At 51.0% G+C, this 26,325-nt stretch overlaps 4 protein-coding genes across 37 annotated transcripts in view; 3 read left to right on the top strand and 1 right to left on the bottom strand.

Moving 5' to 3' along the window:
• Nucleotides 1-4,436, top strand: part of CBFA2T3 (CBFA2/RUNX1 partner transcriptional co-repressor 3) — a 31,793-nt gene extending 27,357 nt beyond the window's left edge. For all 6 annotated transcript variants that reach the window (XM_087738870.1, XM_087738873.1, XM_087738869.1 and 3 more), the window contains one exon: nucleotides 480-4,436. In XM_087738870.1, coding sequence (XP_087594996.1) covers nucleotides 480-779 — 300 coding nt within the window. In that variant the 3' untranslated portion in view covers nucleotides 780-4,436. The remainder of the gene's footprint in view (nucleotides 1-479) is intronic.
• Nucleotides 4,437-4,756: 320 nt separating this feature from the next.
• Nucleotides 4,757-11,866, top strand: PABPN1L (PABPN1 like, cytoplasmic). The gene is made up of 8 exons (XM_087738901.1): nucleotides 4,757-5,059; nucleotides 5,596-5,770; nucleotides 6,307-6,415; nucleotides 6,881-6,945; nucleotides 7,441-7,547; nucleotides 7,663-7,750; nucleotides 7,872-8,017; nucleotides 8,807-11,866. The coding sequence occupies exons 1-8, from the start codon at nucleotides 5,040-5,042 to the stop codon at nucleotides 8,844-8,846; spliced, it is 750 nt and encodes a 249-aa protein (XP_087595027.1). The 5' UTR covers nucleotides 4,757-5,039; the 3' UTR covers nucleotides 8,847-11,866.
• A 162-nt stretch (nucleotides 11,867-12,028) lies between these two features.
• Nucleotides 12,029-15,099, bottom strand: TRAPPC2L (trafficking protein particle complex subunit 2L). 2 transcript variants are annotated; one of them, XM_087738910.1, is made up of 5 exons: nucleotides 15,024-15,099; nucleotides 14,218-14,390; nucleotides 13,140-13,227; nucleotides 12,942-13,021; nucleotides 12,029-12,206 (listed from the first exon to the last, which is right to left on the bottom strand). In XM_087738910.1, exons 1-5 carry the CDS (start codon nucleotides 15,093-15,095, stop codon nucleotides 12,161-12,163), a joined length of 459 nt encoding a protein of 152 aa, XP_087595036.1. In that variant the 5' UTR covers nucleotides 15,096-15,099; the 3' UTR covers nucleotides 12,029-12,160. The 2 variants fall into 2 exon arrangements, with proteins under 2 accessions (XP_087595036.1, XP_087595037.1); XM_087738911.1 differs by lacking the exon at nucleotides 13,140-13,227 and having other exon boundaries at nucleotides 14,220-14,390.
• An 11-nt stretch (nucleotides 15,100-15,110) lies between these two features.
• Nucleotides 15,111-26,325, top strand: part of GALNS (galactosamine (N-acetyl)-6-sulfatase) — a 49,843-nt gene continuing 38,628 nt past the window's right edge. For all 28 annotated transcript variants that reach the window (XR_015700371.1, XR_015700370.1, XR_015700367.1 and 25 more), the window contains exons 1-6: nucleotides 15,111-15,265; nucleotides 18,720-18,843; nucleotides 20,083-20,157; nucleotides 21,213-21,315; nucleotides 24,202-24,345; nucleotides 26,258-26,324. Coding sequence is in view for 2 of the 28 variants with exons in the window: in XM_009477408.2 (XP_009475683.2) it covers nucleotides 15,167-15,265; nucleotides 18,720-18,843; nucleotides 20,083-20,157; nucleotides 21,213-21,315; nucleotides 24,202-24,345; nucleotides 26,258-26,324 (612 nt within the window). In the remaining 26 variants the exon portion in view is untranslated. The remainder of the gene's footprint in view (nucleotides 15,266-18,719; nucleotides 18,844-20,082; nucleotides 20,158-21,212; nucleotides 21,316-24,201; nucleotides 24,346-26,257; nucleotide 26,325) is intronic.

Genomic DNA, 26,325 nt, shown 5'->3' with positions numbered 1-26,325 from the left:
ATGCGGGTGCATGGTCTGGGGTGATGTGCAAGGTCCAGGTTGCGGGCGCATGGTCTGGGATGATGTGCATGGTCCAGGATACGGGTGCATGGTCTGGGGTGATGTGCAAGGTCCAGGTTGCGGGCGCATGGTCTGGGATGATGTGCATGGTCCAGGATACGGGTGCATGGTCTGGGGTGATGTGCAAGGTCCAAGATGCGGGCGCATGGTCTGGGATGATGTGCATGGTCCGGGATGCGGGTGCATGGTCTAGGGTGATGTGCAAGGTCCAGGATGCAGGCGCATGGTCCGGGATGCGGGTGCATGGTCCGGGATGCGGGTGCATGGTCTGGGATGATGTGCATGGTCCGGGATGCGGGATCACAGTCTGGGATGGGAATGCATGGTCCAGGATAGGGGTGCATGGTTCAGGATGGGGTGCACGGTCCAGGATGAGGATGCACAATCCGGGGCTGAGGTTTGGCTTTGCATCCCCGCAGAGCTGCTGGAACTGCGGGCGCAAAGCAAGTGAGACCTGCAGTGGCTGCAACACCGCCCGCTACTGTGGCTCCTTCTGCCAGCACAAGGATTGGGAGAAGCACCACCACGTCTGCGGGCAGACTCTGCAAGGGCTGCCGGCCCCCACCGGCCCCGCCGCCGGCGTGGGGCTACCGCCAGGTCCGGGGCAGCCCGACGGGGTGGCCACCATCGCCAGCAGCCCCAGCGAGACGGGCTCGGCGGCTGCCTCCCGCGCCGGCACGCCGGCCACCCCGGCCCCGCTGGAGAGCGCGTCCCGCTGAGCCGCGCTCGGACTGCTGCCGCTGCCGCCGCCGCCGCCGCCGCTGCTGCTACCACCGCTCTCCAAAAGACACGGACTGCACTCGATGCAATTTCCTCAGCTACCTGACTTGTGTGACCTCCGAAACGACCTCTCTAGCTCTCACAAATAATCCTCACGGATCCTCAAACTGGGCTTTAAGTGGAGTTAAGGCAAATACCGATCTTCTCTGTTCTCTCTTCGGTCTTTGTTTTGGCTTTTTTCGGTTGGTTTTCTATCGGTTGGGGGATTGTGGTTCGGTGGGGTTTTTTGTTGTTGGGTTTTTTTGTTTTTTTTTTTCCTTTTTTCTTTCTGGATGAGGGATTTGGCTGCAGCCTCACCACGCAGCGACGTGGGGAGAGGCCGGCCCGGCCCCGGCCCGCATTGGCGCTGCCGAGGGGCTCGCTCGCAGGAGGAAAGAAACTTCTTTTCTTTGTCTCTCTCTTCCTTTTTTTTTGTTTTTTGTAAAAAAAAAATAAAATAAAAAAGAAAACGTCGGACTCTTTGGCTTTAAGTAAGAAATTGTAAAAAAGAAAAAAAAAAAAGAAAAAAAAAAAGAAAAATCCAAAAACCAGACGACGCCAAGTCAAGCCGCGTGACGGACGCTCACCTGTAACTACCTTGCTAGCTAGCCAAGAACAGACCAGACTCACCTCTGCTCCAAAGGAAATCCAAAACCAAGGAAGATCCAAACGTCTCTCCACTGCCAAAGTTCGTTTCGTTCTGTTGTCGCTTCCTTCCCTTCCCCGCAAGGATGGACGGATGCGCCCCTGGGGCTTTAAAGAGTTTCTATTAAAATAAAGCAAAAAACAAAAGGGTTTTTTTTATTAAAAAGCAAGCCCCCTGGCATGGGAGGGGGAGATGGTGGCTGAGAACCGCCCGGGTGGGTGCAGCCGGAGCCGGCACATCTCTACCTCTGCCCGCCACCGCCCTGGAAAAAGAGAATTAAAAAAAAGAGATTAAAAAGACAGATTTTGGTTTTCTCCCTTCCCGAAGCCGTCGGGGGCCGCCTGCGGCCGGACCCCCCCAGCCCCTCGCTGCCGGATTTATTTTGCAAGGCTTTTGAAGAGGAAAAAGGAAAGGAAAGGAAAGCGAGCGCCACCTCCTTCCTGGCCGAGGAGGCCGCCAAGGACGATGTCGATTATTTTGTATTTCTCGCATCATTGTACAAAGCGCAGAGGACGGGAGTGCAATACGGAAAGTCCCCCGGCTCCGAGGAGGGAAGCCCCACGCGGGGCAGGAGTGCTGTACGCTAATGTGAATGTAAATAGTGTTTTGCAGAGGTCCAAAAAATAATAATAATAATGATAGTGATAATAATAAGAGACATTTGCCAAATAAAAGATGATGAGAACCCGCTGGAGGCTGTGGCGTGGGGGAGCGAGGCTGGCCGGAGGCGAACAGAAGTCGTGTGCTCGATAGGAGCTGTAGTTTTTCCGCATTTGCAAAAACCATCCTGTGTGTTTTCTGTAGGGGAGGAAGAGGAGGGAAGGGCTTGGGGCCAGGTCGGTTGTGTTGCCAGTCACCCCGGGGGCCCGGCTGCTGGTGCTGCCTTTGCAGCTGCCTCCTGCAACGGCCGTGCCGTGCCGTGCCGTGCCACGCCGCAGCAGAGCTTGGTGCATGGAGCGCCCCAAGGCGACATTAGCGGCCCCGTGCCACCAGCACCAAGCCTTGCTGCAGCTTTGTGCACCCTGAGGCCTCGGTGCATCCCCCCTGGGGGGTTTCTGTGCACCCCCAGAAGTTGGTGCATCCCCTTGGGGGGGTTCTTGTGCACACCGAGACCTTGGTGCATCCCTCTGGGTGGGGTTCTGTGCACCCCAAGGCCTCGGTGCATCCCCCCGGGGGCTTTCTGTGCACCCCAAGACCTCAGTGCAACCTCCCGGGGGGTTTCTGTGCACCCCAAGGCTGGGAGTTTTGCCGGGTGCCCCTGGAGTGACTGTTCACTTTATTTATGGTGTGACATATGTAATATTGTCTATTTTTCTTACGTTTCCTGAGAAGAGGTAATATATAAGAGTATTGCAGATGCACCTGCTGCGGGGCTGCTCTCCCGGGTGTCCATCCCGTCCCTGCCCTCCCCGCCGCGCGTGTCCCCGCGTGTCCCCACGTGCCCCCGGCCCTGCTCCGCACCGGGGCTCTGCCTCTCTACCTCCGCCTCACCGGGAAACCGCAGACGAGAGCATTTCCACAGAGTCTGCTCTCGTTTCCACCCCCTTCTGTTTTGCTTTTTTTTTAATTATTATTTTCTTCTTTTTTTTTTTAAACAATAATAAAAATACCCTACAGAACCTTGCATTGAAACCAAAAGCCGAGGGAGGGAGGGGAAGGGCGGCACAATGCTAGCAGACGTCCAAACCAGAACGACAGCTTTAAAGTGTAATATTTCCCAAAAATTAGTGACGCGGGGAGGATGACAGTGGCGGTGCGGCCGTGGGGCTGGAGCGATGTGGGCACGGAGGGGGCCGTGGCGGCCGGGGAGGCGCTGGCCGGAGCGGCGGGCGCTTCCGCGGGGTTTTGCTCCAAAATGGTTTTGGGGCATGCAGGGGGCCAGGGGACGCGTGCCCTGTGCCGTGCCTGAGCCAGGTCCTTTGGTGGCTTTGTGGCATCGGGGAGATGGCAGATGTGGTGCCGGCGCCGCCTGGCCGGGGAGTAGGGACACCCCGGTGGCTGTGGGGCAGCTCGGGGACACGGGGTGCCGGGGTGGCCGGGCACAGTCCTCTGCCAGCTCAGGTCCCCGTGGCTGCCCACAGCTCCCCTTCTTGGGTTTCCTCCCCACCGTCGCGGCTGGGGGACGGTGTTGGCGGCATGGGGGCAGCCTGCCCGAGGTCCCGCTCCCTGCGGGGAGGCAGAGTCCGGGGCACTGGGTGCTGGGTGCTGGCTGTGGCACCAGGCTGGAGGAGGTGGCAGGAGAGACGTGGTTCTCCTCCGGCGCCAAGCGTGGCACCGGGGCCCCATCCCCAGTGGGCGAGGGTCTCTCCAGCTCCTTACTTGCATTCCCAACCCGAAATCCCAGCTGAAACCAAAGTGCCGCATCCCAGCGAGGCCTGGCACCCCGGAGCCTGCCTGGGCTTTGCTTCATCACTGCCAGAGACCCCCACAACCCCGCAGCCCCTCCTCACCCTCTGGGGCCTGCCGGGGTCCCCCCTTCTCCTCGGGGTGCCCCCCTGCATTCCGGTGGGTTTGAGGTTGGAGACAAGATGCCACCTTGTTCCCAGGTCCCAGGCACTGTGCCGGGGTGTCCCCGCTGTGATGGCAACCCCGGGGGCTCCTCCGATGCCACCGAACGCCCCGTCCCCGGGAGGGAGGCGTCGTGCCACCGTCCCCCCTCGCTCGTGGCTCTGCGGGCAGCACCGGTTCCCTGGTCCCATGCGGGGCTAAGCCCTGCCCACGTTACCCTGCCAGTCCTGGGGACGGGGACGCCGGGGTCCCTGGGGGGCTGGAAACCAGAGCGTGGGTTTTGGGGCCAGCCCAGAGAGATGACGTGGTAGGACTTTCCTTCGGCATGCTGTCTCCCCCCTTGCTGTTTCCCGCTTTCTCTAAGTGTACTGTATGTTTGACCTGTGAAAGATGTAAACTTTATGATTCAGGTTATGTCTGTTCTTAACTCTGTATCTGTGTAATAAAGACAATTTAATATCAACCGGAGGCTCCGTAGCCTGGGTTTGTGCTGGGTGCCCTCGCCCCCCTCTCCCGGCAGCGCCCCGCACCCTGTGCCCCCAACCCTGGGGGGGTTCGTTATAGACCCCAGGGTCATTCACTGCCCAGCATCCGGCTCTGAGGCGGGGTGTCCACGGGGGGGGGGACATTCAGGGCTGTCCCCAGGGAACCCCAAGGGCTCTCCCCTCCCTGCCGCTGATGCTGCACCCCCTGTACCGGGAGCAGCTGCCGGGAGCTGGCTGCAGTCCCCAGGACCACCAGCGGGGTCTGTGGACAAGGAGAGCCGGGGGGGGTGTCCCCAAACACTGCGGGGGGCGGGCCGTGCCCCCGCCTGGCCACGCGTGTCGTCCCCGGCCGCGCACGCCTGCCTCGCAGCCGCCCCCGGGTCTCGAACCCACGGTCCCCGGGTCACGGCCGGGCGGGGCAGACTCCCCCGCCTTGCCGGTACGGGGGCGGGGCCTGGCATCGCCCCCTACCCTGATTGGTCCCTGATGTATGAAAGTGGCGCGCCGGCGGGAGAGGCGCACGTGGTGGCGGGAGATCCGCACGTGGCGCCGCTCCGCTGGTGCCGCCGGCTCGGCGCAGCATGTTCGGGGGCCGGGCGAGGTGGGTCCGGGGGTGCCCGGGACGGGGCCCAGCGCGGCGGCAGCTCCCCGGGCTGGAGCGGGGGCAGCTTCCCACCCAGGGCTGGGAGAGGCCATCCCTCTGCGGGCTCAAACCCAGAGCCTGCGGCTGGAAGGGCGCGGGTTTGCCTTTGCTTGGGTGAGGTAGGGCTCCCTCTGTGCAGCCTTCGAGCTCTGCTGCTGGGGCAGGTCCTGCTCCCCCTTCCCCGCCGGCAGGCTGTGATACTTGCACCTGGTTTTAAAACCCAAGGGAAGCTGCTTCCAGGTCCTCTCTGCAGCCCCCTGAGTTGGGAAGTGGCTCAGTATGAAGTGGAGACCTTTCAGTAGCTGTCACTCCTGCAGTCCTGGGGTCTTGCTGCAAGCCTGCCTGCAGCACTGAGCACAGACTGCTGTGGTGGTGCCTGTTCATCCTTCTCCTGGAAGCACCCAGGTGCTCTGCCTGGCTGGTGTTCTGCTTTACAGTCTGTGTTAAGTGGCTGTTCATTTGTTAAATGTTTTTTTGCCCCTGTTCCTGCCCAGTCCTCTCTTCCTGGACACTTCAGGGATCTGGTGGCAGGACCCGCCATCCCTGGCAGCAGTGGAGGCTTCCTGGGACGTGACGGAGATGGCAGCGCTGAGGAAGGCTGCAGATGAGGACTCGAACCTGAGCCACCTGGAGGGGGACAGCACGGAGGAGCTGGCTGTGGCAGACCCAGTGAGTGCCTGGCTGAGCGTGGAATCAACTGGGAAACTTTCTGCACCTCTCTTCAAGCGCTTCCAAAAATTAAGATAAGAATAATCTCAGGCCTCTGATGTTCAAATCCCTGAGCTGAGAAGCTGGAAATTGAATTGTCACTCTCCTGCTGCTTAGCTTTCACTGCCGAGATGTCTGCCTGGCTGAGCGAGAGTAAAAGGCTCCTGTTTGTCACCAGCTTCTATCTCCGGTTCCCTCTGGCAGCTCCAGTGCTGCTGGGGTCTCTCTGCCACAGCACACGCTGCTTCGCAGGCGAGCACGGGAAAGGAAACGTTTCCTTGCTCTTTCTCCCCAGCGGAGCTTGGAGCTGAACTCCCCTTTTGTGGGGCAGGCTATTGTTCCCCCCAGACAGCCCACCCTTGTCCCCAGCCTGGCAGGGCACTGCTGGTGGAGGTGCACGCTGTGCAGCACTGCAACGTCCCAGCCCAGGGCGGGGAGCGGGACGGGGGTGTCCCTGCTCCGTGTGCTGCTCGCCCAAGTCTTGGTTTGGGTTTCAGGAGCTGGAGGCCATCAAAGCCAGAGTGCGGGAGATGGAGAAGGAGGATGAGAGGCTGAAGCAGTTGCAGCTGGAAGCTGAGAGCTGCCTCATCATGAGCTCGGAGGCAGGTACGGGCTGTCCCTGGGCGCTGCTGTCCCCCCCAGGCACACCTCTGGGGCACAGGGTGGCGATCGGAGCCAGAGCATGTGGCTCTGCCTCTCCTGGCAGCCTGGGGCCGGACACGTGAGGTGGGTGAGGGATGGGGTCCCAGGGATGGCATGGTGCTAACGCAGGTTATATCCACTCTTACCTCCCCTCTTTGCAGGCCAAGATGCAGTAAATTAGTTGCATTAAATTTAATTCAATTAAGTAATTGAGTTTAGCACTAACAGCCCCAGTAGAGCAGTCACCCTGTGGGTTTTTTTTTTTGTGAAGAGAGGGGGCAAGGGGATGGAGGAGGAGGCAGCAGTGTGGGGATTTGGTATCAACTGCTTTGGAGTCTGCTGGGAGCAGACCTGCACGGACAGACGTCCCTCTGCCAGAGGGCTCCTGCGACTCTGCCCAGCACCACAAAGCGGCCCTCGTCTCTGCAGGTCTCTTCCCAAAGACAACCGAGGAGAAGATGGAGGTTGACCAGCGATCCATCTACGTGGGCAATGTAAGTGGGAGGCCCTGGAGCAGAGCCCACCTCACCGCTCCTTGCCCAGCTGGACGTACGTCCAAGATCCCTAGCATGGGGGCCCATCCGTGCCCCACCAAAGGCTGGCTGGTCCCATCCCAAATGCTTCTCCTCTGCCCAGCCCAGACTGGGAATGTGGCTCAGCGATCCTCAGCCACTTGCAGATAATCTGCTGCAAGTGTCAGCTCCCCAAAATACCCCGCTGGAAGCTGCGGGTCATGCAGCATTGCTTGTTCCCTCAAAGCGGGGGAGTTTTCTCTTGGATTTGGGTTTCTGAGTTGGAGCATTCAGCTGGAAGGGTCTCCTGAACCTCAGGAGATGGTGAGGCCGTGGTGGCAAGCTGTGACTGGGGTCAGCTGGGCCCTTTGCCTCCCATGACGGTGTGCAAATGCAGAGCTGGGAGCCGGGGGAGCTGGCTGGTGGCACTGGGGGGGCTGGCTGGTGGCACTGGAGGGGCTGTGACTGTCGTTGCAGGTGGACTATGGGGGCACGGCGGAAGAGCTGGAGTCCCACTTCAACAGCTGCGGGGAGATCAACCGAGTGACCATCCTCTGCGACAAGTTCTCGGGGCATCCCAAAGGGTCAGCGCCATGCGCGGGGGCTGCGGTTGGGGTGTCGAGGGCCCTGCCCTGCGCTCTCCGGCCTTTGGGAGCAGTGGGGCGTCCCTGGGGCTCTGCTCACCCCGTCCCCTTGTAGGTATGCCTACATTGAGTTTGAAGAGAAGAGCTCCGTGAAGGCTGCGGTGGAACTGGACGAGAGCGTGTTCAGAGGCCGTGTCATTAAGGTAAGAGCTGGATGAGGCCCTCGGGGTGGTGCATCCATCCATCCCTCCCAGCCCCGTGTGCATGGGGCTGTGCCAAACCCCGGTGCTGGCAGCACCGGCTGAGCCACCTCCTGCCTTCCAGGTGCTGCCCAAGAGGACCAACATGCCGGGCATCAGCACCACCGACCGCGGGGGCTACCGGGGCCGCTTCCAAGCCCGGGGAGGGCTGGCCCAGCGGGGAGGCTACTATGGAGGGCAGCACCCGAGGGTGCGAGGGAGGACATACAGGTGAGCCTCTGGGCAGGGGGTTTCCTTGCGTATTTGGGTCAAGATCCCTGTGGAGCTGGGGGTCCCCAGCATGGGGATAGCTGCTCCTTGCTCCAGCTGCGCTCGGCTTCTTGGCTTTGCACCTCCCACCCTGGCATGGATGGGAGGATGGAGAAGGGCTCCGGCAGGAGTATCCTCCTGGAGACGGGTGCTAAAAATGCCTCCTGCCTGTCGCGTGCTGTTAGCATCCCCCCAGTGTCCGTGGGGTCAGCAGGAGCCTGGCGGCTGCTCCGGCTGGGACACAGGCACCTCGGGGGGACTGTGGGCAGCTGAGGTGGGGAAGGACCCGAGTGAGCCGCTAGCGATGGCACGGCAGACCCATCCCCGCTGCTGTCCCGGCATCCCTCGCATCCCCAGCACAGGCCCGGAGCTATTCTCCGGCACACCTCCTGCTGCCGGTGCATCCGCAAGCTCGCTGTGGATTAACTTCAATGGTGCCCTGGCCCCTTCGGTGCCGTGGGAGGAAGCAGAGAGGAGCTTTGGGGGTGGAAGAAACACCTGGAAACTTGCTGCTGTCCCCTGTCCCTGCAGGGATTTGGGGGTGGGCATCCCACTCCCAGCCTGCCTGTTCCCAGAGCTGTGCTTGCCTTTGGGGCTCCCTTGTTTTTTGGGGGTTCAGTCTGGGTTAAGCTGGGGCAGAAGGGTAAATCCCAGCTCTCGGAGGGGTGGAGGAGCGGGTAGCTGTGCTTTTTGGCATCTCAGCTGAGCAATGCCCCGGTGCCTTAGGATGCTGGTTTTGTTCTTGTTTAGGGGTCGAGCAAGGCTGCTGCCTTGGTATTTTCCATACTAGAAAGGACTGGACTGCCCTGGTGATGCCGACAGGACTGAAATGAGGAGATGGGATTGGAGAGATTTAAAAACATGCCTACCCAAGCCAAAAAAAGATTAATTTTAAAATGCCATCTGCCTGGCCGTGAGGATTACTGGTGAGGCAGCCAGAGTGCTGGGTTGCGGGAGGGAAGACTGGATCCACTCCACCCGGACAGCGGCCGGATCCCTGCCAGTGTCCCAGGAGGGGCTCACCTTGGCTTTGCTTAGGGGACTGTGTTTGCATGGAGAACAGCCTCATTCCAGAGAACACCCTGTCCTGGGAAGGGAAGAGCTTTCCCAGACCATCAAGTCTCATCCTCATCCCATAGAGAAGGGCTGTGCTGGAGGGTTTGGTGTAAACCTGGCTTGGCTTTTTGCTGTCCAAATGCCCTCCACCCCACCGCGAGGGCGGACCTGTCCTCCTCGGCCCGTGAAGCACCCTCAGCTTTGCTGGTTGCTTCTACAGGAGCTGGATGTTGCTTTTTCTTGCCTGTAAGAAGATCCTAAAGACCTTTCCGAAGACTCTTTTCTTCTCCAAATCAGTGGAGAAAGTCTTGGGTTGCAGCTCTGGGGAGCTTTTCCTGAACTCCATCAGCCTTGTGGATTTCTGACCTTGCTCTTGGGAAGAGGATGGAGCCTAATGATGCGTTTCGGGGCTGGTTTTTAGCTCGCTGCTGCTGTTGTACATCTTAACAACCAGGGGAGGGAAAAGGCAGCCCTTGCTGTTTTTCTGGAAGCCTCTCTGTCTCCGTGGTGGTTAAACAAGACCTGGGCATCACAAAATCCTTCCCCCTTTTTATTTCAGAAGTCAACACTCCCCTCTTCCCCCCTCCTGCTTTTATTCCAAAGCTACAGGGATCAAAGGGTGCTGCCAACTCATCTCTTTATTTCTAGCAGTAGCAGTATTATAAAATCATCTCCACTGTTGCCAATTGGATCTGATCTTCCTCTTTACTCCCGTCACCATTCCTGCTCCAGATCCCCGTTTGGGGATGGTGTGAGCCCGGCTGAACGAGGGGCAGGACTGCAGTGCACCACAGGAGCTGGGTAGCGGGGAACAAGCACTGCCTGGCACTTCCCCTCCCTGCTGATCTCGTGTTTACGAGCTCTGAAACCGCTCATTTTTAAAGGAAAAACTTTGTGTGAAAAGAGGCAGGCTGCGAGCACCAGCAGACAGCATCGCTGTGTGAAGTTCTGCATTGAAATTCTGTTTTATTGTGTAATTCTCATGCTAATCTTTCGGGATCCTTGGTTAGGACTCCTCTAACCCAGATGCAACAGATGCGACTGACTCCTAAAGCAGCTTTCACAGCTCAGGGAGCATTGCCAGGCTCAAAATCCCACTGATTTTTTTTTTTTTTTCCTGAAGATGCCATGATTTTTTTAAAGCTCGGGGCCTTAACTCTTCATGTTGTGTTGATTTTGCACTTTGCCCAGCACGGACTGTGCTGCTGAGGCTGGCCTTGATCCGAGCTACCCTTAGGCTTAGACTATAAAACGGGCTTTTTCTAGGGCTTTAAACTTTCCATTTAGTAGCTTTGTAAATTCTTGAGACTTAATTTTTAACAAAAACTACTTTGGGGTGTTCGGACTCTCTTGTGGAAGAGGAAATGCTGAGCTCCTGTCTCTGCGAGTGAAAAGAGTAAAGATTTTTAGATGAAAATGTTTCAGAATAGCAGTGTACAGCTGTGCCTTGTTTAGATGGTGGGAGAGGCTCAAACACTTTCATCTCCCATTATTTGACAGGTTGTTGTTGATTAAATATATTTAAGTTCTGTTTGAGAAGGTATTGTAAATGTCACTTATTTTTAAAATAAATGATCCTGCTGTGTGAACTTCATCTGCAGTGAGGCTGTGCTGCTGTGAGCTGACACTCTGCGCTGACCTGCCTTTCTCCAGCCTTCTTGTATCCTTTGGAGCTGGGCAGCTTTTTTTTTTTTTAGCTATGTTTTATGTATTTTTTTAACTGATTAGGTGCTTGAAGCACAGGCTGCTGCTTGGGGGGCAGGAAAGACTTGGAGTAGAGGTGCGTGAAAAGCACTGAGTAGCTGCTCTGTGCTTATGCCTGCCTGCGTTCCCTCTGCTGAACTCGCTGTAGCCGCACAGCCTTGCGTAGCGTGAGCGTACTGCACAAGCGATGAAGAAGCTGGGATGCTTTTCTAGTCTAGCTTGTATTTTCTTCTATATAAATACCTGCTATTGATTTGGTAGCCTTTAATTACAACAGCAGGGAGCTGCAGGGGGAGGAGATGCTAATAGAGATTAGTTTGGGATGAGCCAGGCAGCTGTGCAATCCTGATGTCTTAATCTCTTGGTGTGGATTTATCCCAGCTGCGCTACCTGTGCTCCCTGACCTGGGCTCGAAATGCTGCTAAGGGTGCCTGGCCTGCCTGAATGAGGTGCAAAGGGAGAACAGCAAATACTGTCAAATGCGAGTCACCCAAAGACCTTCCCCAGGAAGTCAAGATCAGTGCAGGGCTTGATGGGGGTCAAGGTGGTGCTTTGAGCTGTTTGCTGTCTGCCAGAGCTTCCTCAAGACCATAAACAGTGGCTGGGGTTGTAAGGAAACCTGGAGCCTTCGGCTGACTTGCAGATTTTTCTCTTTCCAAGAACTAATGGAGTAAAAACACACACAGATCTGAGTGCTCCCAGCTAAGGAAAAACAGGACAAGGAGCCCGAGTATGTTTGAATTAAGCATTGCTTGTGATGCTCCTGTCAGAATGCGCAGTCCTGAGCAGCAGTGCAGGGGGCTGGCAAAGAGCAAAAGGATTCCGCTGTTGCTGATGTGCTGCTCCTGCCTCAGAGGAACTGTTCTGGAGCACCAGGACTTCTGAGGCACTATCTGTGCCTCTCGGCTGACTGAAATCTAGGTTGACCCTAATAATAATAATCTCTTAGCTGTCTCTTGTGCAGCTGTGCTTGCTCTAATCACAAGCACAGCAGGAACTGCTGTTTTTATACAAAGCCCCATTTCTACAGAACCATCTGAGTTGCACAGAGGCACAGCTGCACACATTTCTGTAGGGAACAAACCTCCTACCTGACACAGCTGACCTTCCTGAAGGAAGAGCTGCCTCTCACATGTTACCTGAAGGCATAAGGCTCAACACTTCTGTGCTACGCTCAGGTTTGCTAGAGCAGAAATGCATGCAGACCTTGCAGGTATCAAGTTTATTTTACATAGAATAAATTTAAATTATTATACAGAATGAAGACAATATATACATCACTTTGTAGGCACGCTCCTGTACACGGGGAATGTTCTCAACACTGGGATGAGAAGGGGCAGAGCCTCAGCACACCTGCATCATCATGGAGTTCACCATATTATCGAAAGCCCTAGAGAAGGAAATGAACACAAATATTAAAGGAAGCAGCTAGTTCTGCACAGCGGATCTCTTGTAGCAAAACCAAGGGCTAGCAATGCCGCTTACTGGTTAACAAGGGGGCTTTCCCCAGGCTGAATACATGGTTTCACTCTAACTACAGCATGCTCTGTTGAGTAAATAATGACTTTTAATTGAGCTGAAGTAAGGACAGGTCTTAGCCTGGCTGTAGACCTGCCTCAGCAAAGTTGTTCTTCCCCAGGCAACAGAAACTCTCCACATTATTAACATTCCCTGTGAGATTCCAGATGGGAAATGGGGGGCGCTGGCCCTCACGTGTGAGGAACTGCACATGCTGAATGCCCATCTGTCCTTACCCAAGGAAAAGCCCTGGACAAGTGCAGTTGTTCACTCTGTTTAACCTGCTCTATTTCTCTATGTTTGTGCTCCTATTTGCCTATCAAACAGGTAACTTTTTCTCCCCAAGAAATTACTTTTCTTGAGGCAATGTTTCCAACACCAGTTCTGAGGTGGGAGTGAGAGTTCAAGGAACTTCTCATGAGACTTTCAGAGTTTTCTGTTACGCAGCAATGGCCCAAAGACAACACAGCTGTTCTCCGTTTAGGCAGTTAGAGCATGCACATCTGAACTGGTCAACCACAGGGGTTATGCTCTTGGTCCTATTACATCATCGGTACGCTGCAAGTTCCAGAAAGATGACAAAGATCAGTACCGCCAACCCACTTACCTGGAATGGATGCGGTCCCCAGGGTTATAAAAAGGGTTACACATTATGTCCGTATATGAATTATGCAGCTTTCGGAACATCTGAAAAGGGATTGTAGTTTAATTAATTTCTTTTTTTTTTTGCTTCTCAGCACTTTATGAATAAGTGGAAGTAGCAAAAACACCGATGTGGTGAGTTGTGCTGATTTCCTGCACTTACACTGCGGATCTCATTGTCTCGAAGTGCTGTGTTTGAAGAATCCACCACCATAACAAACTTCACCTTCGAATTTGTCACGTAGCCGTATCTGCGCAGCTGTTAAGGCATGTGCTTCTGACACACCAAAGCCTGGCAAAGCAACTAAAACAAGGCTGGAATACACTCAAAGAAAGAAGCTGAGAGGAAACACGACGTTGTTGCTGCTCCCAGCACATAACTAGGACTGGATGAGGTAAGCAAGACGCTGGATTGCAGGAACTGCATCCCCTTTCTACCTGACTTCTCCCATCTTTGGTAACTCCAGGTCAAGCTCGCCCCTATGCTGGCCAGTGAGGCATGCCTTGCAATTTCAGCAGCCTCCCACTAGCTATTTTGGTGAGGGTTTCTCTCTTCTTAAGAACCATTTTAATGACACAGCCACCTTATTTATTCTTGTTTGAGAGACCACAACCAGACACCTGGAGATCTGCTAATATCAGCCAGCGTGACTGACTTGAGACCTCAAAAATTAACCACCGGTTTATGAAAACCCAGAAATCAGGTCTGCTGATAACTTCCATCTGTGGGATTCAGAGAAAAAGCCAAAGAAAGTTCAAAAGATCAACTTTGTGACTTAAAAACACTGGGGAAGCTGTACTGTGGAATACAGATTTTGGAGAAATCGGACCACACACCTGGGATTTAGGTACTTGACCAGAGACACCTTCATACACCTGCTGCTTTCTTTTTAATTAGAGTTTAAGCTTTGTTCTAGTCACAGTCAACTGTTTCAGCTAAGCAGGGAATAAAGTACCCAGTTATGAAAGGTGAAGTCTAGCTGCACCAGAGACTCTTCACACGTTGCACTCCCTCACATAGGCTAAAGGTAAATTTTTCCACCGCCTGGTTGGGCAACGAAGCAGCTGCTGAACTGACCAAGGCACCAAACGTGAACCTCTGTGTGACAAACTGGTCAGTGAACAAGTCCGTCTATTTTCTGCTGCTGTCTTTAACATGGCACCAAGCACGAAGAGAGGTTTCCCATGCAGAGCCCCTTGCAAGAAAGAGCCTATAAATACATAATGCATTAGAAAGATACACCTTGTAGTCTTCAGTGGGGTAGAGGAGCCCTAGGTACAGCTCCCTCTGATCTACAAGAGCTTTGCCCATCGCGGAGATCTTTTCATCCACGACATCGAGGGAAGTGTGCACGGTGTAGTGGAACTTCAGCTCGTTTTCAGTTGGAACGCTTCGGATGTAGAGGGGATAGTTCTGAGGAGGAGAACAAATGACTCTAACCAGGACCGGCCACTCTGCTGTGTAAGTGACGGCTGATGCCACGACAGTGCTTTTACGCTAAGAATCGCTGTTGTTTTAACCATTTTACATTCATAGCCATCACAGCACAGCCCCCCTTAACCCCTTGTGGCACTTGCGGAGCAGGTCTGTCTCCATACACCAGCGGCAGGAGAATCATTTGCTCAGGCGCTGCACAAGGCTGAGGCCCACCCCCACCACTTGACCGGCACCCTCACCCCAGCAGGGCCCGTCCCCAGCTCAGCACAAACCCCTCTCCTGGCAGCAGGACACCCTAGAGCACCCTCACGCTGTCCCTGAGCTCCCCCTGCCCTGGTCCCAGCCTGCTCCTGCCCAGCCCACTTCAACCTCCAGTCTCTGTCCTGCTCCCCCCTCCAGATCTGCTAAGGCTCTGCCTTGCTCAGGCCCTGCAACCTGAGGCCCTGCATCCCGAGACCTTGCCCCGCTCCCCTTACCCCACAACCTCACTCGGCCCCCCGGCCCCACTCCCCTCGCTCCTTCTCGGCCCCCCAGCCCCGGCCCCACTCCCCTCGCTCCTGCTCAGGCCCCCCAGCCCCGGCCCCACGACCCCCTCCCCCCCGGCCCCACCTCCTTGGCGATCACGGCGATGCACACCGCCATCTTGTCCCCACCTCCGCCCTCCCCTTCGCCCCGCCCCATCCCGCGCGTCACGTGAGGCGGGCCGGCGCTCACGTGACGCGCGGTGGGCGCGCGGGGCGCCGGCGGTTGCCATGGCGAAGGCGGTGCCGGTGCCCCTCTGCTTGTGCTGGGCCTTGGGCCTCGCCGCGGCCTCGGCGCCGCCCAACCTCCTCCTCCTCCTCATGGACGACGTGAGTGGGACCGGGGGACGGGACGTTTGTCACTGGAGGGGGGGGACACTGGGGCGGGCGTTAGGGTGGAGGGAGGGGACCCGGGAGGGGGGCCTGTCCCCAGAGCGGGGCTTGGGTTCCTGGGAAGGGGTCGGTGTGCGTGAGGGAAATTGGGGCTTTGGCTCCATAGCGTGCTTGTTATGGGGTGTGGAATGGGGGGGAGGGCTCGTCATTGTGGTGAGGCAGGGTCCCGGGGCTGGCGGAGGGGCTCCCGTGGTGGCCCGCCCTCTCCCAGGCCCTGGCGATGGGCGCTCGGCGGGGCACGGTTTGAGCAGCAGCGCTTTGCGGGCAGGGCCGCTGTCAGAAACGTTCCACCAATGCTTGGGGAATTTGTGGCGCGTGTGTGGCACGTCAGAGGCGCCGTGGTGGTCATCCTCGAGCTCCTGGGAGCATCGCGGCGCACGGGCGAGGCCCAAAGCTGTACTGGTGCCGAGGAAGAGGCCTTTAAATAGAGGTTTCATCAAGTTGGCTCCCCGTGAGCCTTATCTTGCAAATTACTCTTTCTCCACATCCTCCTAAGTGCATATCAAGGGCCGTTTTTGGGCCTGGCAAGACTTGTGTTTTGAGAGTGTGTCTTGGGCGTTTATTTGCTTCTTTGTGCTCCCTAGAGCTCCGTCTCGCTGACTCCTGCGGAGCAGGGCTCTCCCTGACGTGCACGATCCCCACTAGGTCGCAGTTTCCAGGTTCACACCTCATCCCTTCCAGGTGGCGTGGCCTCCGTGTTCAGCCGTGGGCTACGTCTGTTCCCTTTGCCGGCAGGCCGGCGCCTGGGGGATAGCACGTGAACAGGGTCTGTACCGCGATTCATGCTCAGAGGTCTTCAGCACAGTGATTCAGGCACAGATGATAAAGAGATGAGTTGATGTGATGATCTGGAAAAGTTTGATTGAAATAAGCAGGAATATTTGAGTAAGTTTGTAAGTACTTACTCGGAAAGCCATCGTGCTCTGTTGCTTGCTTTCTCGAGTCCTTTCCAGATTTTGTGTAAAAAGCGGTGAAGAAATGAAAGGAAGGCCCAGGCCCGGCGTAGCCCTGCCCTGCCCCTCCTTCAGGGCAGAGCTGCCCGAGGTGACCTGTGCTCAAACCTCTCCTTGTTCCTTGTGTGTGGATGTCCTCCCAAAAACAAACGCGACTTTCAGATCTGTAAAGTGAAGCCCATATGCAAGTCTTTTGGAATAGGTGCTTACACCCCTCTATACCCTATCTAGAAGTCTAATCATCTTATCTATCAGTCCGTTCATAACGAGTGAGCAATTAACTCCACAGTCCTTGATAAAGGATTCCACCGGCTGGTAAATGTTGAAAAACAGGATGTCTTGGTGATTTTCAAACCTTGATAGAATCATTCTGAAGTTAAGGCTTGGTTTTTGCATACAAAAATAATTGTGGCAATATCTTCTGATGCCAACCATGGGTGTAGTTGTAGTAGCGCTGAATAAGGTGCGTGTACAAGTGTAAAGAAACTCCAATACGTTTCAGGAAATGTTTTAGAAACCCAAACTTGCCTCCTGAAAAACTAAACAAGAGGAAAACTAATTCTGCTAATTTTTGCTCTGTGAACTGAGGGAGGGGGGGAGGGCAATAAATCATTAAGGAGTGGAAATAATCACAAATTTGTTTCCAACTAAAAGTCTTTTCGCTTTTCCACACGGTAGTGGTCTTAGCCACGTGGGTAAGGAAGTATATTCATTTCCAACACCATCAAGTTGCTGCCATCTTCCTGTTTTGCTTCTCTCCTAATATTTTCATGTCATCTTTCAGGTGTGTTTGTAGCAGAAATGCATTGTGTGCCCTTTAAGCTACTCGGAAAGCTAATGAGGGTGGGTACGTGACTCGAAGGGTGGGCAAGCTCTTATCGCCTGTTTGGCTCTGTTCTGCCAATTCAGCATGACTGTTGTTTTCATAGTGTTTCTGCACTCCTGTACAAGATAATTACCTTGTAAGCCTAGTTTTTCTGGCCAGTTGAGCCTCTGGCAGTCCATCTCAATTTTCCATTCAGGAATATTTCCCCCCAAGCTGGCATTTGTAATTTTGAAGATGAAAGCTCCTTGGGACAGTGATTATCCCACTCTAGAAGTGTTGGTATGGCACAAGACACGATGAGGCACAGATCCTGACTGGAGCTTCTGTGAGCTATTTATTTATTTAATATGCTGTTCATTAAAAATACATCTCCATGGTCTTTTTCCTTTGATCCTTCAGTAACTTCTGTGACTCTGTCACTGTGTGTGAATTAGAGCAACATGATATTCTTTTTTTTTTTTTTTCTTTCTTCCTTGATGATAAAGCTACTGAAGAATCAAGAACTCGGGGGTGATCCCGTTGAATCCATTTCAATTCCACATCCTCATGTTAGGTGGTAACACGTAATTGCTCCTCGCTCAGACCTCAACAGCCGGCTCTGCAGCTCTCCAACAGTTTCCTTTTCCAAACTGCACCACTGCAGTGTAAATGTTAGACTCTCAAATGGGACCAGACAGATGGTTTTCTAAAGATCTCGATACATTACGCCCTCCGTATCAGTTGCTCACCTGATAACGCATCTGTATTAAAGAAAGCTATTGCCTTTTTTAAAGCATAATATAATCTCCAGCAACCATGGTGCCTAATTGCTCATTAAGTTGTTCCCTTCTAGAACCTTCTGTTTTAAGTCACTTACTTTTATTTGTATTATTACCGGTAATAGTTTTCAGCCATGAATGTAGACAACGTGATGGTAATTTTATGGTTCTCCTGGCGTGTGACCTCTCTGAATTAGGAGGAGGACGCAGGGTGAAACCGCTGTCTTACAAATAAGCAGAGTGACATACGATGCCTCTGGCAGGTTTCTCTCCAGAGCTTGCTTTTAAAATAAACGCTTCCTCTCTTTTCCTGCAGCACTGCTTTTGAGTTTAGACCTTTTCCTTGCATTTCTAGTTACGGGTACGCAGATGGATAGATGCAGCAGGCTGAGATATGGAGTCCTGGGGTCAGTGGTCCAACACAAAGGCACGTATCTAGGGGCTGAAGGGTCGGACTTTGCAGCTCTACAACACTGAGCATATCACGTGTAACTTCCTTTTCCTCCCTGGTATGTGTGTGCTTACCAGTCTTCAGGCACTTGAGTAAGAGGGAAGGCATTAGGCTTCTTACCCAGCTCTGCTACAAGTGTTTTAACGCCTGTTAGCAAGTCGTTTAATCTCATGTGTGCCTCGGTTTCCCGTTTTGCCAATGAAAACTGTAATAGTTCCCTGCTTCACAGGGTTGGGGAAGTTTATTTTTATCACGTTTGTGAAGTACTCCCTAAATAAGGAGATGAGCACTATAAAGATTTAGAAATGAAGGGGTACAATAAAACTGTTATGTGGGCCCAGAAGCGTTGTCGTTGTGGAAGAGTAAAAGTACTTTTACGTCTTTTGGCGTGTTCTTTTTACAGATGGGTTGGGGTGATTTGGGAGCTTTCGGAGAGCCTTCTAAGGAAACTCCTAACTTAGACCAGATGGCTTCAGAAGGGATGCTTTTCCTGGATTTTTATACTGCCAACCCGCTTTGTTCTCCGTGTAAGTAAACTTGAGTTTTAAACTAGCATATAAACATGCCACCTTCTGAGAAGATTGGGACGTTTGCCAGCATCTGACATGAACTAGCAACCAAACCAGTGATTATCCTCAGGGCAGAGTTTGGATTTGGTGCTTTGATCTTGCATTTTGCTCCCTTTTTATTTACGTTTTCATTGGAAAACCTACAATCTTCGGTTCGTACAAAGCAGCGTTTTAGTGATCAAATCGGTCCAGCTAAAGGATTTTTTAAAACATTCTGGTTTAGTATTCTAGCCTCAGTCATTGCATTTTTTTCATCTTTCTTATTTTGGGATAAACAGCCAAAGCAGTTATCTAAATTGTTGCTGAACATTGTTTGTACATAGTTTGTCTGATTCCATTGGCTTTGGTGAGACTTTCTTGCATGGAATGGCAGCAGATTGTGTCCTGCTTTTGACCCTGGTGGCTTGCAAGATTCTTGGGAAAGGGACAAGAGATAAAAGAAACGTTTGGGGCTGGGAGACGCAGATATTTTTATCCTTATTGGTTTTTCTGTGGGGTGGGTTTTTTTTCCTTTCTTTTTTCCTCAAACCTGGTTGGCAGCCAAGAACTGAAACAAAAATGAGGAACGGGGGCTTTTTATTTGGGCTTTCATTTTGGATATAATTTGTCAGTGTGCTGATGACATCCTTGCTCAGAAAAGGCATTTAAAATATGCTGAAGTCCTGCTAAGTCCAGTGGTGGTACTGCATATGCTTAAAGTTAAACATCTGTTTAAATGTTTCTTGCAGTCAGGTCCTGACTTTTATTGTCAAAGCTGGACAGCTCTTTCTTCACTATTACATGACTTTTGTTCAGGCAAGCTTGAAAACTTAGCCTTCAGCATGTAATCAGTTTGTGTTACGATTTCCTCCTACGTATATACGTCAGGTATTCCTTTTAGAATTACTGAGACAGGAGGGCTGCTACATTCACTATTGAAAGTAATTACTCTATAGCAGTGAGTAATTTAATAGAGGAGCCAAATTTCGGTCGGGTTTGTCCTGGAATAACTCGAATGGTGTTGTATCAGAACCTGGCTGTCTCCATGGCTCACTGGAGAGGGGAGTTGCTGCCTGTTCTAATGCAAGTGATCTTGGTAGCTGGCTGTGGCAAAAGGACGCTGACGTGCTTCAGTCAGTGCACCGTCCTCGGCCTTAAGATGATAATATTAAGCAGAGAATGCATGTAAAATAAAATGTTTTTTGTTGTTATTTGCAGCCAGGGCAGCACTGTTGACGGGCCGTCTCCCAGTGAGGAATGGTTTTTACACCACGAACGCACATGCCAGAAACGGTATGGGCTTCATTCCTGATTTGCCTTCCTCACTTGATTTCCCTCTGTGCTTTGTAGGAAGTTTTGCTTTGAACAAAGGCTTGGCTCGGTGATCTTCCCCTGTGGATCTTCCAGAGTGGCACAAAAAGATTACCATGTTAACCGCTGGTAATAAGCGTGAAATGTATTGCTTCCTCCTCATCAAGCAGAAAACCTCCTCAAATTAAGAGACATAAACAAGGCTGGTTGATCCATTTGCTTCTGCTGGCTGAGAAGTGTTTCCTCTGGGCAGTCTAATTGGTGTCTGGTGAAAGAAAGTCACGTGGGCTGCGTGTTAACACCCAGAGTAAAGAACAAGTTGCTTACGGTTTTATTCACCAGCCAGTTTTCTAACCATTTCAGCCTCGGCAGTTTTATAGCGCTGTTGTGCCTATGGTGCTTCCAGGGAAGATTACCAGTTCGTAATGTTTCTGGGTTGATTTTGGTTCCAGCGTGACGGACGCCGCGTGAGACCACGCATGTTTGGGCAAGAATCAGCAGCTACGTACTGATTCACACTGTGTATCAGCAAGCGTGCTTGGCTGCCTCCGTCCTAACCAAAGTCACACCTTAGATTCTCGAGCGTCAGAGAGCTGTGGACTGCGAGAGACGTATCGTTTCTTTCAGCTCTTGCAGTCTGAGCAAGTTTATCCATCATTGGATTTAGGGAAAAAAAATCTTGTCTTCATTTTAGAAAAATATAAAGCAAGAGTAAAGGCAAGTCCAGCACACTCCTAAAGCGCTTGCTTTCGTTATGACCCCCCCTTTCAAGGGTCTCGCCTTCATTCTGGGGTGGCAGCCCCCTTTGTTATTGACCGTGGTGTGCAAGTGGGTGGAGATCTCCCTTTGATCTCCCTGAATCAATTTGTCCTCTTCATCTCGTGGCCTAGGAGGACTTCCAAAGAGTGATATTGCTGGCACTTCAAACTAATTGCTATTTCTGATCCAGTAGTAATGCTTCTAACGACGGGTGGCCATTAACTGTTTGCTCTAATATTTGTAAGAGTCAGAAAGCTTTTTTTATTTGTTTTTCGCAGCATACACGCCACAGGATATAGTAGGAGGAATCCCAGATTCTGAATTACTGCTTCCGGAGCTGCTGAAGAAAGCTGGCTACGTCAATAAGATCATTGGCAAATGGTAAACTTACTTTAAGATCTCTTGCTTTGAGATTTCAGTATGTGTGTGTATGAATTGTGAAGGAGCAGCAGAACAACCAGAACTGCAGGAAAAAAACTGTTTTGAAGCTCAGGCGTCCAACTTTTGCAATCTGCGGTGGATCTTCCCCCCTGCTGTGATCAATTTCTGAATTGAGTGTTACCATTACAAGTACATACATATATCTTCATACAAAGAGTTGAAGGGGGTTTTATGTATATACGTATATATATATATTTATAAACCCTTCAACTCTTTTGCTTTCATCCATGTATCACACTACTTAATCGAAAAACACCGAGGTGTTCTGTTGGAACTTGCCTTGAGCACCTACGTGCTTTTTATCTTTGGCCCCTGTTATATGTTGGGTTTTTTGTTAATACTAAATGAAGTCTTAATTTGTTAAGACTAAATTGTGAAAGCTTCTTTTTTGGGGGGTAGCAGTGTGTGGTATAGAAAGAGAGATGCAGACATCTCCAGGGCTACATTGAACGTTGTTCATCAAGTGTAGAAGGTCAGGGTGGATACGAATTGGCTTGACTGGGATAGTTGATACCAGGTGTTTTAAAAGACCTAGCGGGCTGATCCAATACTCTGTGAATATTGTCCTTTAATTTTCTGGCCTTTCATGGAAGTCCAGTATAATCTTTGTAGAGGATACAGAAGAACTTTTAAAAAACAATGTTTTGTGATGTCTGCGAAGAATCGGAAGGGAAAAGCCTGAAAGATATTCAGCGCAAACAAGCATGGTGGAATTACCAGTGTAGTATTCAAAACTGGTGCATTTGTAACATTCAAATTTCAAATGCGCTTGTGGGCTGTAATGGAATCCCATGGGGTCTGGGGATCTCTGAACAGTTGATTCACAGCTTATAAGAGTGCTGTAATAAATAAATGCATAAATAGCAGCTTCAAAACTGCATAGACACCAGAGGAGTGCTGCTTGGTCAACAGAGTAATTGTTAATTAAGAGGCTTCGGACAGGAGTAGTATTGGGGGGGGTACTGTTTAGGAAAGTAATGGGATACAATTTATTTAACAGTTTTGTTGACAAGTTAGAGAAGAGTGAGTTTGAATTGTGGCTGGATTCACCAGTGCTGCTGAAATTGGAAAGAAAGCAAACTAACCTAAGACAGTGAATTATTTATTACCAGAAATCCAAACAGCAGAGTGGCCGTGAAGAATCGGATCAGTGGGCTGAATGCAATAAGATGCAGTTCAGTGCTAATAAATGTAAATTCATACACTCAGGGAAAAGAAATAAACAACGCAAATACAGATTGGTTCCAGGCAGTTATTTGGAAACCAGCAAATCTGGAAGCTCCTGCAGCTGTTAGCAAGAAGCAGGCGAAATATGAATGTGCAGTGCACTGTCGTCGTGCACCCCAGAAGTGTTATCCTGGGCAGGACGAGGGAGGGATGCCGTGCAGCAGCAGTCTCTGTCGGTTGTGCGCACCACCTGCTTCCTAGGAAGGTGTAAAGAAATGCAAAGTACGGTCGTTAAATTGGAGTCTCATCCTAGCCAGGCGTAGAATTTTAGGGCTTTTGAACATTTTTAAGTTTTCCAGCAGAAGATTTTTATATCCTTTCAACATCCATTCTAAAAACTTCCCAGGGTGTCCTGTGACAGTAAGTTCCACAGTTTAATTATATGTTTGCAAGTCAAGTATTTTTCATGACCGGTTTAGAATTTGTTGCATTTCATTACATATCTCTCTTATTTTTTTGTGTTGTGAGAGGGAGAGAATAATCAGCATCTCAGTAGTTATTTGATACCTTTTTCAGGTCTTTCCCTCTGTAAGTTCTCTTAGGGCTTTCTTAGAATAATTTTTTTTTCATGTCCCCTGTGGTAGAAACAGCCAGGAACAGCTTTGTATTATCATGTACATAAACGAGGAAGGGGTAGGATCCTGCAGGTCAGACTTGCAGTTTCAGTTACATCACCGAGGTATGATCATAGCTGGAGTGACGATTATCCTCTGTTATAACTCATTTTGGAATAGCTCAGAATAACACCGTGGATCACTTTACTTCAGTAATGCATTTTATGCCTCTCGTGTTCAGAAAGTGTGCAGAGGGCGATGGCAGAAAATGGCGAGGTTGCAGATGCAGGCTTGTGGGTGGAAGCTGGAATGATTAAATAAACATTAAGCTACAAAGATCTCCTTTAGAGACTGGGAGAGGATGGGCATTCTGTATATTCAAGATAGTATAAATGAAGGAAATGGAGACTTTGCAGTATAGAAGTTGGAGATTAGAGAGGAGCTTAATCTTGAAGTTAAGGATGGCACATTTTCAAGCTGCATGGTAGAAGGGAGCTGTCATCAGGAGCAGCTAAACGTGTTTTATGTTCACACGTGAACGTAAAGAACTTATTCACATTCAGGTCTCTTTGTACCGTTTTGGCAGCATGAATACTCCATAAAGGGAATGCAGATATAATGGTACATTTCATGAGCTTTACCTTGTGTTTTTACAGCTTAGTGGTATAAAAGTGACTTGTCATAGATCAGAATCCTTAAGTAAAACATTATGTGCGTCTTTGCGGTGGCTTCAGGCAGTGTAGTCCATCAGTACAGATCATCGACACAGCGTGAGAGAAGACACCAATAGAAGGAAATAATGGAAAACAAAGATTGGACAGTAGACTAAAATGGGATATATGTAAGCGCTGGAGTGAGTCTGCATGGATGCACTCACAACAAGTATGAGAAAGATCAAGACAATGCTCTGCAGTCATTTATTTGATTAAAATGCTTGAAGTTTTTCTTCTTAGGCAAAGCTTGTTTTCTTGCATGCCATTCTGATGAGATTATTATTTGCTTCTTTGCAGTAGAATTTTAACTCGTCTGTTTCTTTTGTTCCTAGGCATCTGGGTCACAGGCCCCAGTTCCACCCCCTGAGGCATGGGTTTGACGAATGGTTTGGATCCCCAAACTGCCATTTTGGACCTTTTGATAACAGAGCGCTCCCCAATATCCCTGTGTATAGGGACTGGGAAATGATTGGCAGGTAATTCAACTGCTTGCCTGGTAATGTTATTTTCTTTGCTTTCCCTGCTGACGTTACAGTGCTGGAAGATAAGTGCTAGCGTAGCAAACCCATTTCGGTGAAAAGGGGTTGGCAAAACCAGCAGCTGCTTCAGAATCAGAGTTACAGGCTCGGTTGGATGGGCAGTGATCTACAGGTACTTCACCCTGTACAGAGCACTTACTATAGTGTGTCAAGGATTGGCACTATCCAGCCTCGTATATGATCTGAAATGCTTATGATGGATTGCCCTGACTGTCCTGCAGTTCAGCAGTAAGGCAGCGCAGGAAAGATACTTGTAGACGCTAATGAACCACATGAACAGCCCTTCTGGGTCAGGCCCAAGGCCCATTTATACTCTGTGATGAGTAGTGACCACTTATAGATAGGGTATAAGAAAACAGATACGTGGAATGGTCCTTCTCTTGTATGGTTGTCCACCTTCCTAAACTGAACGTTGTGTCCAGATCTTTAATAGCTACTGACTTAACTTCCATGAACTAGTCTTGTCTCTTTTCTAAACCCAGTCATATTTCTGGACCCTACGACATCCTGTGCCAGGATCTCATCCCTTACTTTACCCTCACGCTTTTGAACAGGACTTGCCCTCTAGTCTGGGGATGGCCAATACCCAGCCTTACAAGGCCTAGGTGGTGGTTTGCACTGGCGCTAAGACAGAATTAAGGGAAAGCCTCGTGGGAAAACGCGCAAGGCAGACAGAAACAGGAAGGTATAGATTAAGAGATATGCGAATTTCACGTCTAGGCGAGGAGGCGAGGGTAGTCCTTGCTGGGGGAAGAAGAGATTTTGAAGGCAGCGCTGGCAGCAAAGGGCACTCGAGCACTGTTGCCTGGGCAGTGCCTGCTGCTTCTCAGTTGTGATTGCGGCACTCTGACTTTTCCAGTTAGAGCTGAGACAATACAGACCTGCTTCTGCGCCATTGATGGCCCTCAGAGACTCGGCGTGGTCGTTGACTACTAAACTTTATTCTAAATCCTGTCTTCCTCATCTCTACCTTACCAGCTAAACTTAAAGTTGAAGCTTGTTAAATATGAAGCTAGATGTTTGATTCTGAGGATTAATAAAGGTCTGAGTACCAAGGCCAACCTGCAAGTTGCGTGTGGACCATCTAGGGATGAGACTGCTCTACAGTGCCTCCCTCCCAGAGATGTTTGCTTATCCCATTGCGCCCTAAAGGCTTCCTGTGATGATTGCACTCCACTACTTCTCTTGGAAGCGGGTTCCATTCAGTACTGAAAGACCTCTTTATTCCTTCTCTTCCTATTTATAATAACCTTTTGTCTGTTTGCATAACACCATTCTATGCTCCAAGTCTGCAGTCTATGCCGTTCTTGTCCATTCACTTTTGAGTCTGGTATCATCTTATTTATATTATAAATATATATTTATAATATTCTCCTGAGGACTGCCCCCCACCCTTCTTTGCTTAACTGGTGTCTAAAGATACTTCAAACATAACGTTTTCAAAGCGGCCCAAGTTCGGATTCCAGGATTGCTCTATCTCACTGGAAGTTGTTGTGTCCTTCTGAAAATTTTACTCACATATCAAAGAGCTCTCTATCGAAGTAGTGGCATGAGATCTTTAAGCATACTACCCCTATTCTAATAGCTTAACGGTGACAGGTCGGTGGCTCAGGTTTGTCCAAAACTTGCAGTCATCATTAATTTGGATCTAGCCGTTTCACTGCTTTCTCCCATAAGAAAAAATATGGTGACATTCTTCTTAATATCTGAAGAGAGTTTGCTAAGTAGCAACTATGACCTGTTTGTCACCTACTTACACAGTAAGCAAAGGGGGGAAAAAAGCACCTTTTTATGTTGTATATTCCTTAAGATTGATTTTTTTTCTCTCTCTGATTCATTTTATCTTAAGATATTATGAAGATTTCAAAATTGATCTGAAGACGGGTGAAGCCAACTTGACTCAGATCTACCTGCAGG

The sequence above is a fragment of the Nipponia nippon genome, unplaced genomic scaffold (genome assembly GCF_047370975.1).
Source record: "Nipponia nippon isolate SJK-2023a ecotype South Korea unplaced genomic scaffold, ASM4737097v1 scaffold_7, whole genome shotgun sequence".
NCBI classification, from domain to species: domain Eukaryota; kingdom Metazoa; phylum Chordata; class Aves; order Pelecaniformes; family Threskiornithidae; genus Nipponia; species Nipponia nippon.
Note: the sequence above shows the minus strand (reverse complement) of the source record. Positions and strands in the feature narration are given on the sequence as shown.